Source organism: Anser brachyrhynchus, assembly GCF_964034855.1.
Source record: "Anser brachyrhynchus genome assembly, chromosome: 11".
Lineage (NCBI taxonomy): Eukaryota > Metazoa > Chordata > Aves > Anseriformes > Anatidae > Anser > Anser brachyrhynchus.
The window spans coordinates 12,796,951-12,815,798 of record NC_137706.1 but is presented as its reverse complement, the minus strand read 5'-3'; the positions used below and the strand labels follow the sequence as shown (position 1 = coordinate 12,815,798).

General features: G+C 34.1%; 1 protein-coding gene across 3 annotated transcripts in view; it reads right to left on the bottom strand.

Moving 5' to 3' along the window:
- EFL1 (elongation factor like GTPase 1) overlaps window positions 1-18,848 on the bottom strand; it is a 71,863-nt gene that overhangs the window by 42,996 nt on the left and 10,019 nt on the right. For all 3 annotated transcript variants that reach the window (XM_080607174.1, XM_080607175.1, XM_080607176.1), the window contains 4 exons: window positions 16,279-16,378; window positions 6,379-6,530; window positions 5,535-5,713; window positions 3,381-3,516 (listed from right to left, as the gene is read on the bottom strand). In XM_080607174.1, the coding sequence (XP_080463300.1) occupies window positions 3,381-3,516; window positions 5,535-5,713; window positions 6,379-6,530; window positions 16,279-16,378 (567 nt within the window). The remainder of the gene's footprint in view (window positions 1-3,380; window positions 3,517-5,534; window positions 5,714-6,378; window positions 6,531-16,278; window positions 16,379-18,848) is intronic.

Below are 18,848 nucleotides of genomic sequence, written 5' to 3'. Positions count from 1 at the left end.
CAGCCATATTAACACTTCAACACGTGTGATAGAGGTAGTCTTGCTTTTTGAGAAAATATTCTTAATATAGATACGCAACTGAAATCATTTTAAGCTTGTCTGTAATTGTCCTATTTGCTAAACTTTTAATGCCGTTTACCTAACTTTTTGTTTTCACTACTGGCATAGAAGCAACATTTTTTCACACATTAAATGACATAATAAATACTGCTTCCACGCATCCTTCATTAACAACAAAAACCAGCTACTTAGTATTAATTTTTCTATTTGTGTTCTAGCATCATCAATCTCTACAGTTAGCTAAATAATACCTAATACTACTTGGCAAACAGAAGAACTTGCATACAACATCCACATTAAATCATTTAATATTTCATGACTGGAGCATTTATAGTTTTCCTTTGTATAAGAGAAACTAAGCATTAGTAAGAAGAACTGAGAAGACTAGAGGTTAACAGCTTTCACTCAATAGCTGTCAAACACAACACATCTGGAGCAGATACTTGGATGGCAGCAGGAACCTCCAATACAGTAGATGTTTCCTGTATAATGGGAAGCTCCCCAACAAGAACCTAAGCTGCTGTAACAGTCAATAGACAAAAAGAAGTTAAACACATTTGGGTAGCCAGATGACTGTCTATATTAAGCTCCTTTCTCTGATACATTTTTGTCACAGCAAAAGAGGACACATATTTAAAGAGAGTGGGGCAACTACAGTAGCTTGCTATTTGCATAGCATTAGATTATGTAAAACACAGGTCAGAGTTAATTATACTGCCACTAAGAACATGCAAGGATATATCAGTCAGCTTGTCTCTGGAATTTAATATTGAAGTGCTGCTTCTCTCCTTACAGACATAAAAGGACAAAATTTTCAGAATAGCACATGGACTTCTGTGATCACTAAGGTCTGTGATACCTTTTCTTTCCAACAGGTGCTCAGGCAGTTTTCAAAAGGTGAGCATAAAACATGCCCAAGACATGGTTAGACACGGAGTTAAAAAATATCCCAACTAATTTTGAGAGGTATATTTAGGCGATACGTAATTATCACATTAATGATAGAAAGCGCAGAGTACTTCTATGTTTGGAATTTAAGCATGGTTTTGATATACATAGTTAGAATTTACAAAACAGATTACAGTGTTTCTATTAAGATAATAATAAGCCAGGTATTTTGTCAGAAAGGAATTTTGCTCTTCATAGAAAATTCTGACAAATCTGTTTTAAGAGATTTATTACAAAGCCTTTATTATCCTTGGTTCTCAAGAACATCTTCATTTGTTTGTTTTAAGTTGAAGTCATATTTCACCCCCTACCCAAGGACTGTAAAAAATGTATAGTAGTCACATAGATTGCAAAGAAGAAAAATTGTGAATTATTAACTGCTATGTGGAAGGAGGCAGTATTTCGTGTTTGCCATACCACTTGAAAATGACATACTGCTTAAAGCTTTTTGAGAAATACTTTTGACAAAACATTTGCACTGTAAACTTGCAATACAAATTAACAATTGCAAAACAGGCTCTCTCTCAACTTCCAGAAACTCAGAACAACAACTTTCCACAGCTTCCCAAAATGGCTATGCACAGTAGACAGGGAAATGATATTATTTTTCAGCTGACTCTTTGTGAATTCTGTGTGTTCACGGTATGTTTCATTACCTTTTCCTCTTGTAGTATTTTGCTATAAGTTTTTCAGATTTTTAACATTTATAAGGATTTATAAGTATTTTAAGGAAAAATCTAATCCACCACAAGGACCAAGGGATGAAATCTTCATCTCCACTGACACAGCCTATGTCTTAAGCCATTTCTTTGATCATTAAACCTTTGCATAAGCCAGTATGAAGAGTAAAAAGGCTACTTGCTCATTGTCACCAAGCAGGTTCTTCCTTGGAAGAAACAAACAAAAACACTGGGAAAAAAAATCCCTGTACCATGAGTTTTAAAGTGGAAATAGGCGGTCATGACTAACTGTGTATTCCTTATGGCAATAATTAAATTATACAGAATAAAACTACAGAGCTTTCAGAAAAGCTTCCTTATTTTACTAGATAATCTACAAGTAATTTCCTTATATGGCTGGAGAGAAATCATCACTGTATGCTTTGAAGCTGGAAGATAAATGGCCTTTGAAACAGAAATCATTTTTATTAAGAGGAATAATGAAAGTCCTGCTTCACCATTGTTACAGATTCCATTTATATAAAAGTATTGCATTTTCTCCTGAATGTGGTACATCATGAAACAGGTAAAATGTTTATTGAATTTATGTAAATTAACAATACAACATTATGGGGAAATGGGAGAAAAACTAGCTCGAAATTATTTAGGGCTTTTACGTTTTAAAATTTCTTTAACATCAGATTTAAAAAACTAATTCTCGAGTTTGTATGCTGTAGGTAAAAATGAAAACCTGTTTTGTCAATATGTAAACAGAACAGCCAATGATCTCAAAGAGATGACATACCAGACACAGTTTGGCTAAAAGCTCTGAGTATTAATCCTGATCTTAAGATTCTAATGAATTTTTCTAAAGATGACAAACCTTGTGTTACCATTTAGAACTTTCTTATTTCCTGACTAGTATGCTTTTTTTTATGGAAAATCTACAGACTACTGAAGAGTAGTTGTTCTCAGAAGTTGAGACTACTCACAATTTTTTTTGTAGGATTAGCTGCTTACAGCTCACCCACAAATTGAAAAAAAACCTACTTCTGAATTTTACACTCTCTAAATTCTAAATAGTATTTTTGATTATACATAAAAAAAAGACGTGTGAAGGACAAAACCAAAAACGTATGCTATTTAATGCTCTAGAGCAAAACAACTCAAAATCTGGCACAGAAGAACATAACTCAGTGATTACGATGACTTATCATTCAGAAACATGCGCATGGAAACAGTTCAAAATTTGCCATAGCAGTAACAAGTAAGTTTTAGCACCGTATTTTGCACAGACTCATTAATAAAACTACAATTATCCGCATCACTGAAAACGTCATACTACAGTGTTTCCACTGTTGAGAAAATGTTATTTATAATCCTTGCAATTTAGAAAATATTAGACCTTACTGTTGCCTTTGGCAATTCCTGGTAGTGATGCTTACCTGGCAATACTCCAACCTGAAGATAACAGTAAATAGGGCTCCTGTAATCCCTAGTTTTCTCTTACTTATGATTTTTTTTTCCCACTTCACCATTAAAAGTTCACAGAAGTTACAATGAGTGCCTTCATTTTTTGCACATGTAATATACCTAAAAATATTCAGAGATTTATCTGTTTTCTTATCATTAATCATATCAAAATAATTTCAATGCATTTTGGATGATATAAACATTCAAGCTCTAGGAAATGAAATATTAGTTAAGTCTTACCCAGAACATTTCCTGCAGGTACTTCTTCAAGATCTTCAAGTTCTCTTCCCATAAGCAAGTAGAGATTCTCCAATGTACAGCAAGTCATATGAGGTACTAATGGCAGATCATCGGTAGCAGAACACTGGGATGACAGCTACATGAAGTAAAACAACCAGTGTTGGATATTTATTGCCTGGTACTGTTACAAACTTCTTCCTGAAAACCTCCTTGCATTTCAAAACTAAGAAATATATTTTAAAGCTTTTTCATTTCAAAAGCCAGATATTCAAAACTAACACATACTTACTTATCTCCCTTCCAAAAACACAGTGTTGCAGCAAACAATGAAATATTACCAAGAAAAATGAAAAAACAGTGTTTCCTTTATTGTTTAAGTGCATATTAATTCTCACTCACTGTTCATCATCACTGATAAAACACACATTAAGGTAATTTCATAGGCAATGAACTTCTACAATCACATTCTCAAAACATTTAACACCACTCTTTTCAATACTATTACACACTCTCCTGTTCCCATAAATAACTCGTTTTCCAATCACAAATTTTCTTTACGTATGCACATACTGGATTTGCTGTTAATTAATAAATGCTTCATGTATTTTGGTAATCCCAAGGCTTACAATAAGTTTACTAGGATAATCAGCTGAATGTGCAAAAACAAAACATCTCCACAGTAACGGACCTCAAACTTTCTTTCAAACAAGATAAAACTTTTTATTCATTAGCAGGTAAAATTCTGAGAAGAAAGTCTGTATTGGGCTATAATATGCTTAAGTAAGATGCTTTCATTGGGCTGGAGAAGTTTTATGTTTTGCTTTAAAATCTGCAACCCAATTGTATTTAAACAGCATAAGGAAGTCATATTAAACAATTAAATAAGGGGAGTTTCATCCAGATGTCTCTAGCAAACTCCATCTTTGAAAAAATGCCTCTGCATTGGGGGTACGAAGATTCGCCTGCTACTAAGACATTTCAAAATTACTAAGCAATATCAAATCTAACTTCAGCTAGAGTCAGTCATACCTAAAAGGCTAATGATCTCTTCACCTTCACAGAATTTGAAATAGCTGCACTCTTAAAATGTTATTAAAAGCAATCTCCAAGGAGGTGTTTGAGGCACCATCTTCACATTTTGTGATGAATTTAAGATCATAAATGTGTATCTAGTATTTATGAACATACTCCATCACCTTAAAGAATTAGGCTGAATGTATTCTTTTTAAACACTAAATAATCTACAGCAGTCTAATCAAATGGACCTAAGCAGGCAAAGTAAGGACGCAGAAAACCAAAGACTCATCAAGATTGAGACTACTGTTTATCCATAAGACAATGGCTGACTGCTTCCAGCCTCCCAATAATTTCACATAATTTACCAGGTTTTAGAAACTCATTTTCAGTAAACATTCTAATGCCTAATGAAAATAATACGGCTGACAAAGTTAAAAAAAAAATAATCTTACTACATATTATTTAAACCTCCTCAAATCCCCGACAAATGGTGACTGTATCAGAGTAGACATTTATTTATGCTATGTTCAAGTCTTTGCACAATTCCTCTGCAAAATTTTGCAGAATTCCATGGATGTACAGCCAGTATGCTATTATGAATTGCTCTCACTGCAAATCACTGGATTTCGCATATAGCTGAAAGTCAGAATAAGCTTTGAATCATTACGTGTGCTTAGAAATACATTCAGGCCCTTCATGTCCGTCTTCTGTTTCATAAAACTCAACGCAAGGTTTTTAAATCAAATTATTTTGAATCTGATTAAAAACAGGTTGCATGTGTAGACGTTTAACCAACATCTTTTCACAGAACAGCGCAAAACAGAATCCCCTTTATTAGACACAGACAGGATGTAATCCTTGTATTTCAAGGATCATCTATTCATCTACTTCTCCTAAAGAATATATGCAAAGTCTTGAGATCTTCAGTTGAAATGAAATAATAAAGAAGGTTCACGCCTCCTTTATCACAGCAACTTTATTACTAAAATAAACCATATTAATTGCCTAAATTACTTTGCTACGTTTTGGAATTTTTGATTTGAACCTTGTTTTGAGCATGCAATGTGCAGAAAGTTAAGTCAACAATATTTCGAAAATAATGTCAAGTTACGGAAACATTTCACTGTCACCTCTTACCTTATGCAAAGACTCGGCAGGATCATATTTTGGTCCTAAAACAAAGATCTTTTGCCCTCTTTTCACTACACCACTGAACACTCTAGCAAAAGCAATGAAAGACTCCTTGTTGTCTGCTTCCTGTTTTGCTGCCTTTGAGGTCGCAATCTCTGTTTGACCAGTGAGCTGCTGCTCTTCACCTAATCAGTTAGAAAAAATAGATCAACTCTAAAAACAGTTACTACCTCATCAGCTGAAGAAAAAAAAATCAATTACATACCACAGTATCACATCTGATGACATATTCAAAGACAAGAACCCGCCACTGTAACCCATACTCCAGTCCCGTTCTCAATCACTGCTTTTATATAAATTTTTTTTTGTTAAATAAAATACTTATTCTTGTAAATACTTAAGAGGAATTAAAGTTATGTTGGCCTAAAGTACACTAGCAACAAGTCCGTAAGGCAACTCCAGCAATAAGCTAAACCTGAATTTTTCTACCCCATACACATGTCCAAAAATAAATCATTCTGTATTCCTATTCAGAGTGGAAATTATTTAATTTTTCAGCAGATAATCCCCTTAAGGCATCATCTATCTTCAAGTGACTCAAAGTACTGAGCCCAAGAACATTCTCAGGCCATATAAACAGGTATCCATGGCATTATTACAGCATCTATAAATTATCAGCTGCCTTCAACTCCCTCCTTGCTCTTCATTCAGTCCTATCTATTAAACTGTTTGGACTGGAGTGTGGATGATTCTTTGCAAGGTACACAGCTCCATAATCAGCCCCTTAACAACACCTAGATACTAATATTAAATATACTATGAGAAAAATGGATAGCAGATCATTAAATACCTTTTGTATCACCAGTGTTTCCAGTCACTTCAGATGAATTTTCACTTGGGGGCTTTTCTGACAGTTCCTTCCCTTGATTTGCTGCAATTTTTTCTGCATGTCTCCGTTTTGCAAGTTCACGTCGTTGAGCTATTTCTTCTTGAGTTAAAGGCCTAAATTGTATTTTAAAATATTAGCATTTGGAAATGCCCCTTACTTTAAAATAAATTAAATTGTAAGAATTAGAATACTACATTCAGCGTAAGAAAAAATTACACTGAATGCCTTTTGTCCCCATGATACCACGTATTTTTAGTCAGCTAAAATAAACAAACTCTTCCTCTACCATGTTTAGAAAGAGGTTACCATGTTAAACTTCTGTTTATTTCATTAAAATAAATCTAGTTTCTCCCACTGATGTGTGAATTCTCACTTTCTTGGAAAAGTTCCAAGCCAATTTTAAAAATTGCTTTTCACACCATGTCCAGTATGTTATTCTGAACTAGAATGACAGCTAAGACTAAACAGTGTATTAATCTAGACTTATCTATACCAAGCTAGTTAGAAAAAATACCAGACTTTTATTCCAAATACACAGTGATCAAATATTGTCATTTCAATGAGCTTGTGATATTTTTACTATTCTAAGGTAGTCTTTACAGTAAGTGTTCAAATGCAAGAGAAAAACTTTGCCTTCTATAGTGACTTTTCTACTAAGTGAATAGCTTCATAATGGACAAAAGACTTCACTGAGGAAACAAAAAAGAGAATTGTAATATTCTGATGCAACTTCCATCTACTCACTGGCAAACCCTAACTTAAAATAAAGTGCTTTAATGTAAGATTTAAAGCTAATAATAATAATAAATAATATTAATAATTAAAGACAGGCATTATAGTCCTTCCCTAAGGCCGTTTAAACAGATGATCCACATTTTTTTTGTGTAACATGCTGTCAGGTGCCTACATTAAAAACCACTTTTATTCCTGTGGCTTAAAAGATGAAAAAAAATAAAGATACGTAGACTTGTTTCACTGGAACTACAATGCTTTCAATTTTATAATTTTTTCCCCATTGTGAGCAATGGAAATATATACCATTTTCCAGCATTAATAAATAATTTGTTTCCAACACAACAACCAATGTATTTTTTACATTATATAATTATTCTTAATAGAATTCTAACCTGAGAGAAGAAATGGAAGAATTCTCTCCATCATAAGCATGCATTTATAAAGCACAACTGAACAAACTAATCACCAATGTTATATGCTGACTTCATCTCAGGAAGTGAACCTAATCGCATAACAAAACCCCATCTGCATGGAGCGTCCTTACACCTGCATTTGCTCATGTGCTGGGGGCAAGGCCAACACTTCTTAATATTAAGATGGTTTAGGATTCTTCCACTATCAAGCACCCAATATGATGAACAGAACACTAGAATCAAAAGTGTCCTGTTAGTTTTAGCTTGTTTAGTAGCCTTAGACAAGTCACCTTGTCTCTCTAATTTCCACACTTGGGAACTACACTCCTTCTCTGCAACAAAACACTTCAAGATTTGCTGAGCAGCAGTAGCACTAATGAATAATAAAGAGAAAGAAAACAGCAAGAAGCTCTACAACAGAATGTTTCTTTAAAGAACAAGCACATAAATATCTCTTAAAAAAAAACAAAACAAAACAAAACATTGAATCACATCCACAGATCACATGAACTATTCCACAATGCCAAACAGGGAAACAACCCACTTCTCAGAGGTCAAAGTTTTTGTCTGTAGACAGTAGAGACACTTACTGGAGACTAAGTCTGACCCTAACTGGATCAGTTAGTTCAGAAAGCCATGAATAAATTATGTGGCTGAGACCACCTCAGTGTCAATACATTTATTATATCATAATACATACTCTGTTTATTGCATATCCTTCAGATTATTTTAAAATGCTTAATAGAACCCTTCATTTCACCAGAAATCTTTTTAGGACTTGAAGAAATCAAGTGTTATATTGTTATGTATTTTATATAGTTGTTATTTATTAATTATTGTGCTTAACTTGATCCAAATATTCAACTCAAATGGGCAAAAAACCTATATACGAGTTAAAAATATCTTTTAAAATTACCTATCAGAAAACCTTTAATCCCCCTGGGATAAAATGCCAGAATTTGATGCATACTTTCAGAACTTAGAACCTGGAACAGATTCACTACATACTACAGGAAAGGCAAAAATGAGAAAAAATGCCCCTGTAAACTTCTCAGAAAGTTTTTCTTGTTTATTTATTTTAAATAATCTCTTACGCAGTCATTGTGACAGAATTAAGAATCTGCATCTCTGAAATTTGGGACAATGCGTTATTTCTGTTTGATTTGTTTATTTTATTGCAAAAGAGAGTGAGTCTTAACAATAGAAAATGCAAAGCAGATGGTGGAGAAGAAAACTTTTTTTTATGATCATTTTTTTCCTGAAGGCAGTTGTTCAAAGCTATTTAAGGGTTTGGAATGTCTGAAAAATTCCCAGGGGAAAGAGATTGATAGGGAAAGTACAGATGAGACAGCCAAGGGATAAATGCAGTCTATATATGATGGCATAGTATGCACATGAGGACATATGTATGCATTCCAACACATTTTATTGTCCAAAAATACTTTTCATTTGTGTAAATAATCCTGAGAGTAAAAGAAAAAGTTTGTTTGTCCCCCTCCTCCCTCCTACTTCTGTGTTATCTTTAAAAGTACCACTATATTTAGGTATCAGATAGCCCTTATCACAAGTGTTAAAGGTACCTTAAAATTCTGAATGCACTGGTTGCAACATAAGTTGCAATACACATAAGCCTAGTTAATTATATTCTCAATTTGATAAGAAGCAGATTGAGTGTGGGTAGGTCTTTAGCTAGTAGGTAAAAGCTAGACTTCCACCCTGGTTTGTGTCAGCATCAATTTCCACAGAATTAGTCACTCCCAGTAGGATCATTAGAAACCACAAAAAAGAGATGTTGTTGTCGTATAAATCCTTATACATAATGATAACACACTGAAGCAGAACACAGCACAAGATTGTTGCAGATCCAGTGTCTTATGTGCATTAATCTCCAGTTTAAATTATATCCTGATTTATTCAATTTCTCCAGTTGGTGAAACCAATGAGAAGTGAAATCAATTTTGAACAAATTGAACTTTGAAAATCTGAACTTTTGGGTAGACCTGTGCGGTGTCAAGAGTTGGACTTGATGATCCTTAAGGGTCCCTTCCAACTCAGGATATTCTATTCTATTCTATTCTAAATGCTGACCAAACCAGATGAGATGTGCTCTTCTCTTCCTCTTCTCTACCATATTTCTTCCCTCCCACTTTTTCAGTGCATAAGAAAAGCTACAACACCTTATGATACTGGCAGAAAAAAAAAAAAGATCATACAGTCACAGAAAAAACAGTAAAAGTAACGAAGGAGAAAGGGAAAGAGATTCTCTGCCTTCAAAGAGATGCTGAAACATTCACACTGCACACATGAACGAAGCACAAGCAACAGAGCTGACTTAGATGGGCAACCACATTATTACTAACTCATCTTCAGCTCAACCACATCGTAAGCAAAAGCTGTGGAAATAACATGGCAAACAGCGTAACGTACACAACATTGTCATCCAGTAGATTGTTGATTAAATGCATTGGACTAGGTGAAATTAACATGCTAATGCCGACTTTTTCTTTATTCTCATAGTCACCAAGGATAACTCAGTTTAGTTCAAACAATGACAACTAAACTTCTTCATCCTGTGAATAACAGCTTTTCTATCCTTCCATGTTATCAAAGAGAGACTTTGTTCCAAAAGATTTGAAAAAATCATAGTGAATAAACAAAAATTGGCATCTGATTTTTTTAGAGACACTCTTACATTTTTTTTTTTAAAAAACTTTTAACTTTTAGACCATTTTACAAAGGAAACAAAGTCAGAACAACTGACTTCTAAAAGACTGATACTACCCACAACAGGCTGAGAATACTTTCTCTCTATATAATTTTTATCAGTTTAAATTCCTTGACCTTGCAGACATACGCTTGATTCCATCACACTAAGGAGGTAATTTCTGTTACCATCTTAAAATCCAGGTAATTTACAGAGAATCTTCTGCATTGCTCTTCATGACTCCACTCTTCAGAATTAAGTTCTACTTCAATCATTGGCTGCTGTTCTGCTTACCATCTGGTACTCAAAGACTTCAGACAACCACATCCCTAGGGACAGCTCTCTCAAGTGCAGCTTGTTTGTTACAATCCAGCACGGAGTATGTCCAGTGGTCTTCCTAATCCTTCTGAAGTACCTGAATTCCTGGATTAAATTGTTTAATGCTTTTGCCTTGAAATCTGCTATATATTATGTCCCAGCCCAGAACTAAGAGCCTAAATTTTGAACGGCAACATCCATAAAGATCACTTTTAAGAACTATTTCCATTCATAAACCAACATACAGTAACTAAAATTATTTCATGTACTTTCTAATGCAACTACAATCACTATGCAATTCACAGAAGGAACTGTCTGTACACAAAACGGACAACTGAAAATTATCCAAAACAGTATTTACATAAAATGTTACACAGTGATCTTACAGAACTTCTGCAAAGAGGTATACTGGATACATTTTTCATGTTATATTGTACAGGGAAGATCATTCGCTCTGAGACACATAACAAAACTAAGATATTAATATCAAGCTGTCATACCTTATCTTGAAAAACGCCCTTGGCTGATTTACTGACCTTTGATTTATCTCGCATACTAAATATGCAATAAAGAGAGATGAAACTTGAAAGAAAAATACTCTTCCAGAATGTTATATGCTTTTCTCTCTAAACTTGCAATTACGCAAACTAAACATGTCCAGAGATTCAGACTCCATCTCTTAAATCAGTTCCAAAGATTTTAGCTGGAGTCAAATGTATGCTGTCACAGTGAAATTTAATCATAATGTTTGTTTTTTCATTTTTGAACAGCATATAGTACTCTATTAATTATATAACTGGGTACCATCTTCAAACGTTAACTTGTAAATCTGACAATCTGTTCAGATGACTCATGTCAAATTCATTTCTAATGCACCAACTACAAGTTAGTACAAACTAAACTTCTGTTTAATGCAAACAGAAGATGATGGGTTCGGCTCAAAGTGAAGTCACTGAAAATCATATTGCTTTTAAATGTAAAAATTCATTTACTCACAAGAAGATAGTAATTTTTTTTTTTACAGAGCTGCGATCTTTACAAATGTTCTCGTACTTTGATCACAACAACGTAAAGTGTTTTCAGCTGAAGGTTGGGCAACAATCACAGGATTTACATTTTTTATTTTTTTTTTACAATACAGTCTTTAGGAAACAATAGAAAGAAAATTAAGTACGCTACAATCTCTTGGCTTAAGACATGTAAACAAGCTACACCACAGAAAAAAAGATATTACCATAGCATCACTAAATAACCTTGGTGTTATTACGTGAAGCAAGCAGTTCCATAAGAAGCCAGTCTGGCCCTATTTCCTGTTGGTTTTAGATATTATAATATCTAAAGTGAAGTATAATCACACTATACTCTTTTAGCAGGGTCCTAACTTGTCTACTCTGCCCAACCACTAAATTCCACAAAATTTACTGGAACTTGGTATCTGTAAAAATCTCCATCTCTGTCTGATTTGGTTGGAATTAGCAAATGATTTCACAAGTTCAGGCAGAAGAAACTGGAAGACAAAGTATATTTGCACAATTCTCACTTCATTATAAAATCTGCTAAAGAAAATACCTCAGTGTCATAGTGGTACAAGATAGAAGTCATTTTTCAAGCCTTCCCAGAGCAAGATAAATATAAGCTGCCAACCAGTTGTAACCTGACCACAAATTAATTTTCCACATCTTCTACTGTTACAACAACTGACAAATTTTGTTATTTAACCAGTAAAAGCAAAAACCTAGCCATTTTAGTATCAAATCTACTGATTCTTAAAGTCACCTTTTAGAGGGTATTAGTTGCCAACAGCAGTCTCAGAGGAGGTTGTTTTAATTAAAACTCCTCTCTTTATCATTTACTGTATACCCTGAACTTAAATCATTTTGCTTTCCCCAACCTATGCTTAAAAAAATATTACAAGCAGATGGCAGAAATAAGGCGAAATATAAAAACCGCAAAGTCAATTTGCAGCTACTAAGAAAATTACAAAAAGATAGCATTATGCAGTATTATCTTGCAAAACGAGAGAAAAAAGACAACAGAAGCATGGATCTACTTTATTCTCTCTAGAAGTAGAAGAGTGTAAGCCTTGAGGAGAAAAAAAAGAAAAAAACAAACAAGCAAGCACTCTACGGAAAAAATCTGATTTTTACATGTTTTAACGTGCTTAAAAATATCCACCACTGAAAAGGATGCATATAACCTAGCCGACAGTTTGTTTGGCAGTCAAACATCAGAACACAAGTACAGAGTTATGTCCCTTGAAAATTTACAGGTAATTGAAACAGACAATAAGTATTAATGTTTTTAAATTGGTCCACATGAAACCACTATGATAATGCACTATTAACCTACATATTTTAGGCATTCTTTATTCCTCCCTATGTTCAGGAATTCTTAAGGAACATTCTTATGGATCCTTATTTGATCCTCCTGGTTCAAATACTCAGCTCAACACTCACATTATGTTAAGCACAATCTTCTCTGTGCAACTGTAAATAGCATACAGTGGCCATTATAATTCAAAACATATTTAGGAACCACATTTGGACAGTATGTTTTTAAAGCATCTATGTTTTGTTTCACCATCTTTCCTTCCTTTTTAAAAAAACAAACTCCTTTTCTGTTTCTTCAAGTACTGCTTACCTGTAGAATCTCAACAATTAAAAAACTAAAAAACACATTCAGCTATATTACTATTTTTCAAAAAATAGAATCTGTCACTTCAAAACAAAATCGCTAATGCTACCTAATCAGCAAGATTACATGGTGCTGATAATGACTGGTTATCACACAGAAAAGTCATATGGTTTATTTTAATACTAGACAATTAGTAACTAATTGAATAATATTAAAGATGGCAAGAAACACTTTTCAAACTATCAAGCAAAACACCACAATTTTCTGTTTACTGAAGAAATCGGGGGAAAGGACATATTGCCAACAGCCATAGCTAATACCCCACAAGTCTACTAGAAAGAATTCCAGGCCAGTTATCACTCTCCTGCATTATCATCTCTAAAAACCTAATTTTCAGTGACTTATCTAGACACGTTTTGTATTTTGTTTGTATTTTGAACTAGCTCTGCATTACTTGAACTCAGTTAAATATAATCCTTCATTCAGCTCAATGAATAACTTGAGCTCTTTCAAACCAGATCAATGATGGTCAGACTACAGACTTGTTACACAGTACGCATCACAGCACAAAAATGGAATCTCACTTGTATTCTCAAAACCAATAAAATTAAGCAGTGCATTTTTTCATATACAGAGAGAATACAACCAGGAACTTACAATGCATGAGCTTCTGTACTGAATGCATCATTTGAATAAAAAAATGGAGGCACTCATACACACTTTATGCACCAAAATACACGTACCATGTTACATAGCAAATTTCTTTCACATACTCTTTCTTCAGTTTGGGGAATTTTTTCCTCTCATTTTCTCTTTTAAAAGAAAAAAAATTTAACACATGGCATATAACCACACATAAAACAGCTCCCTACCTGAATGGGAATGACTGAAGAGAATAAAAAAGGCAAGTGAGAAAGATAGAAGGCAAGTATCGGAGAAGACCTGGATAGAGTTTATCCGTAAGGCAGAGTGCTCATGCAGAAGTACGCAAATCACACAGAATGAAAATTGGTATCATTAGTACTGGGAAAGCCAGAATCTCTCATATACAGTCTTTTGTGTGAAACCCCAAAACAAGACTTGCAGTAGACTTGCATTTTTTTTTTTTTTTGACTAAAATCTTGAAAATATGTCCAAAGCTCTCTGTGTCTGGTGAATGTAAAAGCTACCTTTCTCTCCATGTTCCATCCTCATCATGTCAAAGAACCTTGTTCATACCAACCAATAAAAAGAATGGGTAACGATCAGTGGTAGAATAGCCAGAAAGTGTTAACCTCAGTGTGTTTGTAATGAAAAATAATTTCTCTAATAATGAGAGTACCTATCAGGGAAAGCAGGCAAAGCAGGAATAGCAGTGCTACACTGATACCTGAGCAGGAACTTGCCTATCAGATCCAGTTAAGGACAGAACTCGAAGAAAAACAGCACCATCTAGTGTTTGGTCAATCCATAAGTGCAATGCAACTTTTCCCCTAAAGTCAAACACCACAGGAAATAATTTTTTGTGTGGATGATTTTAGGTTAAGTATGATAGCAAAAAAAGTCTAGAGAGTGCCTAAAACAAAAGTAGAAAAATCTTCAAATGTTAATACAGCAACATGATCTTTTGCACAAATATTTATCAGTAATAGTTTAATTTTATAGAAAAATTAACTTCTGTATTACTTCGCTGTACAGTGACAATTTTGGAGTTTTTATGATCATGAAAAAATGAAATGAAAAGTTTAAACAGAAGTTGAATACAGATAGTGTTTCAGAGGCTTAGAGGGATGAAACATTAAGTTGAATCCCATTCTTATAAACTCACCAGAAAAGTATGTTTCTTCTGCATAAAGAGAGATAGCTTCAGCTAAAGCCTTGCACTTAAGTATGTCAGGGAAATGAAATCAAGGATCCACCTCTCAGAAAAAATAAGGAGGCCATTAAATAGAAAGCTGTAACAAAAAATCTTCCAAAACTGCAAGAAGAAAATCTTGTAAAGTACTTAATGACTTTCAGTTCTGTGCAAAAAAGTTAAGGTACAAGGTTTGGATCATCTCCATTAACCCATTTTATTTTACACTTCCAATGGACTGGATGAATGCTTAGCTTTTATGCCAGATTTGAAGGGAAATGCTTCTAGGTACAAATGTAAGCTGTCATGATCATGCAAACACAAGCTTACTGAAAAGGTATGAAAGAACATTATAATTCAACAGTATTTTCAACCAAACATCCTGAAACTGCATCCAATGTATGCACTAGGACAGTTTATTTGGACAAAAGCACTACTCTCCAATAAATGTGTTTTTTTTTTTTATATCCCCAAAAGATTTGCTAAATCTTCTAAAACATATGATTAAACAAATCTGATCTTGAACTCCATCAGAAAACCTCTTTCTTAAGACTGTATCGTATCTCACATACTTGTGAATTATTTTCACAGATCTAAAACAACTTAGAATAGTTCAGATGGAATGAACCTTCAAAGACCGTCTAGTCTAATTGCCTGACTCTTCGGGGCTAACCAAAAGTTAAAACATATGCTTAAGGACATTATCCAAATGCCTTGTGAATACTAACAGGCACGAAGCACCAACCACCTTGCTCAGAAGCCTGTTCCAGCATTTGACCACCCTCACAGTAAAGAGGTTTTCCCTGATGTGCAGTCTGAACCTCCCCTGGCACAGCTGTGTTCTGCTCCTGCACATGCTGCCATCAGTTATGAGGAAGAAGAGACCAGCACCTCCCTGTCCACTTCCCTCCTCGTGAAGTCATAGAGAGCAATGAGTTGCCTGTTCTCTTCCTCTTCTCCAAACTAGATGACCCAAACATCCTCAGCCTCTCCTCACAGGACATGGATTCAGCCATTTTACCAGTTTTGTTGCCCTCCTCTGGATGCTTTCGAGGACCTGAACATCCTTTTTGTATTGTGATGACCAGAACTGCATGCAATATTCAAGGTGAGTCAACACCAACGCTAAATATAGCAGGAGAATCTTGCCAAAGCTTGCAACATAACTTTATTTCCTGAAGGTATCTAATGTAGATCAGAAGTTAAATGTCACATTTCCTTACCTTGGTTTATTGTGTGGTAATGCCTTTGCATCAACAGCAAACATTTTGGAAACAAAGACAATAACTGGGGCCGTTCCTTCACTACTGCATTTCATAAAAGCTGAACAAACATAAAAGGAAATTATTTGCATTTTTTTCCCAGCAGTATGGACAAAATTAGTTTTCCATGAATTTTATAGGAATTTGTGTTTCTCTCCTATTTCAATAAGTAATATACTAAAGACAAATTAACAGAAGTGGAAAATTACTCTAACCATATCATTTGATAACTCTACCTCTATCTTCACGTATGTTTCACAATAAATTTAAATGAGCAAAAGTATAAAACCAGAACTTCTCATAATAAATGAGAAACTATACATATTCAACTAAACATGCTGTTTTGATATTTAAAATTGAGTTCATAGGCTGGTTTAGATTACAATGACAAAAACACAGAACAGTGTTTTGTGTTTAACATTTAGACTGAACTATTCATCCAGTGCCTCAAAGTATTCTTCCTCATTTTAAATTAAAGGCCGAAGTCCTACAAATGTCTAGATGCTCATGTCTTTGTGCAATTACAGCAACTTTGCTACAGGAATGGATCTTTCTCAAAGGCCATAAGATCCACACAAAACACATTCAAAATTTAGGAAATTCCCATAAACAATTCTTTTCATCAAACCTGGAGCTCATCATCAAATCCCAAACAGACAAAACCATTTAAAGTTTTTATCAGCATAGAAAATGCCGTCTTCTCTTCTGCCTTTTATATTATGTGTGAAAAGAATATATAAAGTGCTTATGCAAAGACTACAACTTAGAATTAACAAGATACTCAGTAAAATGTGATATACTCCTTATTTTCATAACCAAGTGCACTAAAATCCAAGTTTATATAGGCAAATTTCTTCTAATTGACTTAAGTGTATTCTATACTGTTTGAAGGATAGAACCTTTGATTTACTTTGGTGAAGGACAAAAGCATCAGTTTCTTCACCCCAAGAAGCAATTCCTATCAGTCTGTCTATTTGACAATCACATCTCAAGTTGGCATTTGACATCTCATCACTTCAGATTTCTTAAAGCTCTCTTTTAAATACTGTTCTATAAACACCTTTTATTACACATCCAAACTTCAGAAATCCTTTCTTTCAACTGTTACTAGCTTAGGCATGTTATCTTCTTCTAATTTTTATTAAACTAATTCTTTAAGTATCCAAGAACATTCATTACCTTAAAACAAAATACATTGTTATAAAGCACATTCAGTTAGAAATACAGTTTTCAGAAAAACAAATTAATACATGTGAGGCATTTTTCCCTGTACATACCTATTTGAAAAGACCATATGGAAACATTCTTTTCTAGACTACTGAATCTGGGAGAAAAATATCATTTTATACAGAAGTTCCAACCCTATAGAGGAGATTACCACATGTATATGGAGAATTACAAGCTTTGTTCACCACTGGACTAATAACATATCAGCACCATTAGTTTCAACTTTGATTTTCAATTTTGTTGAATACTTAGTTCAGCTTCAACAGCTCTCATCTGTCTTTGAGGAATACAAAGTCAGTAGTTCTCCTTTTCAAGGCATCAGAATTTTTATGACCAACATGTACGAACACAGTTTTTATTTACAAATAATACACAACTAGAAAAAAGAATACTAACATGTTATGAAATTTTCTGCATTCAGTACAATAAGTTTATTTTCACTACTGCCTATATATAGTTCTATTACTGCTTGTAGAAAAGTTATTTTCTATAGGTCTTCCCAGTCTCTCAAAATTTTGTAGCACAGGACTTGGTGACTAACAAACTTACTATGTATGTTTGCTTACTTTTGCTTACAGACATCCCAATGTTCAACATAGCACCTGAATATACTGCTAAACCCTTCTTGAGGAGGAACTCGGCATGAAATCCTGATCTCAATGAAGTCAATGGCAAAACTTAAAATCCTTAAAACAGGATTTTGTACCTTCATTTTACATTCCAGATAATGAAATACATTTGTTGCTTTGGAAGTCTTTTGGCTCTTACTTTTATTTACTAATCTTTTCTCATTCTTGAATGTTATAAAATTACTAACAAATCAATTTATATCTTGAGCTATGAAAACGTAGATGAAATACTTAATGACAATGTTTGAGGTGATAGCTAGGCTACATCTTACTACTTCTAATAGCAATTTTCAGTACATAAGCTAACTTGCAATAAATCCAACAGAAAATTGTTTTCATTTTAGATTATCTGGACCTAGCTGGACCTAGTTTAGATTACCTGGACCTAGTTAACCAATGTACTTGTAAATATGAAACCTAAGTTCAAGCCCCTAACGGCTAATAATAAATGTTTTTAATACAGAAGACAGTAAAGCATTCTATTATTGCTCAATTAGAATCTTAGAATCATAGAATATCCTGAGTTGGAAGAGACCCACAAGGATCATTGAGTCCAACTTCTGGCTCCATGGAGGACCACCCAAAAATAAAACCGCATGTCTGAGAGCACTGTCCAAACGCTTCTTGAACTCCAGCAGACTTTTTGCCATAACCTCTTCCCTGAGGAGTCCATTC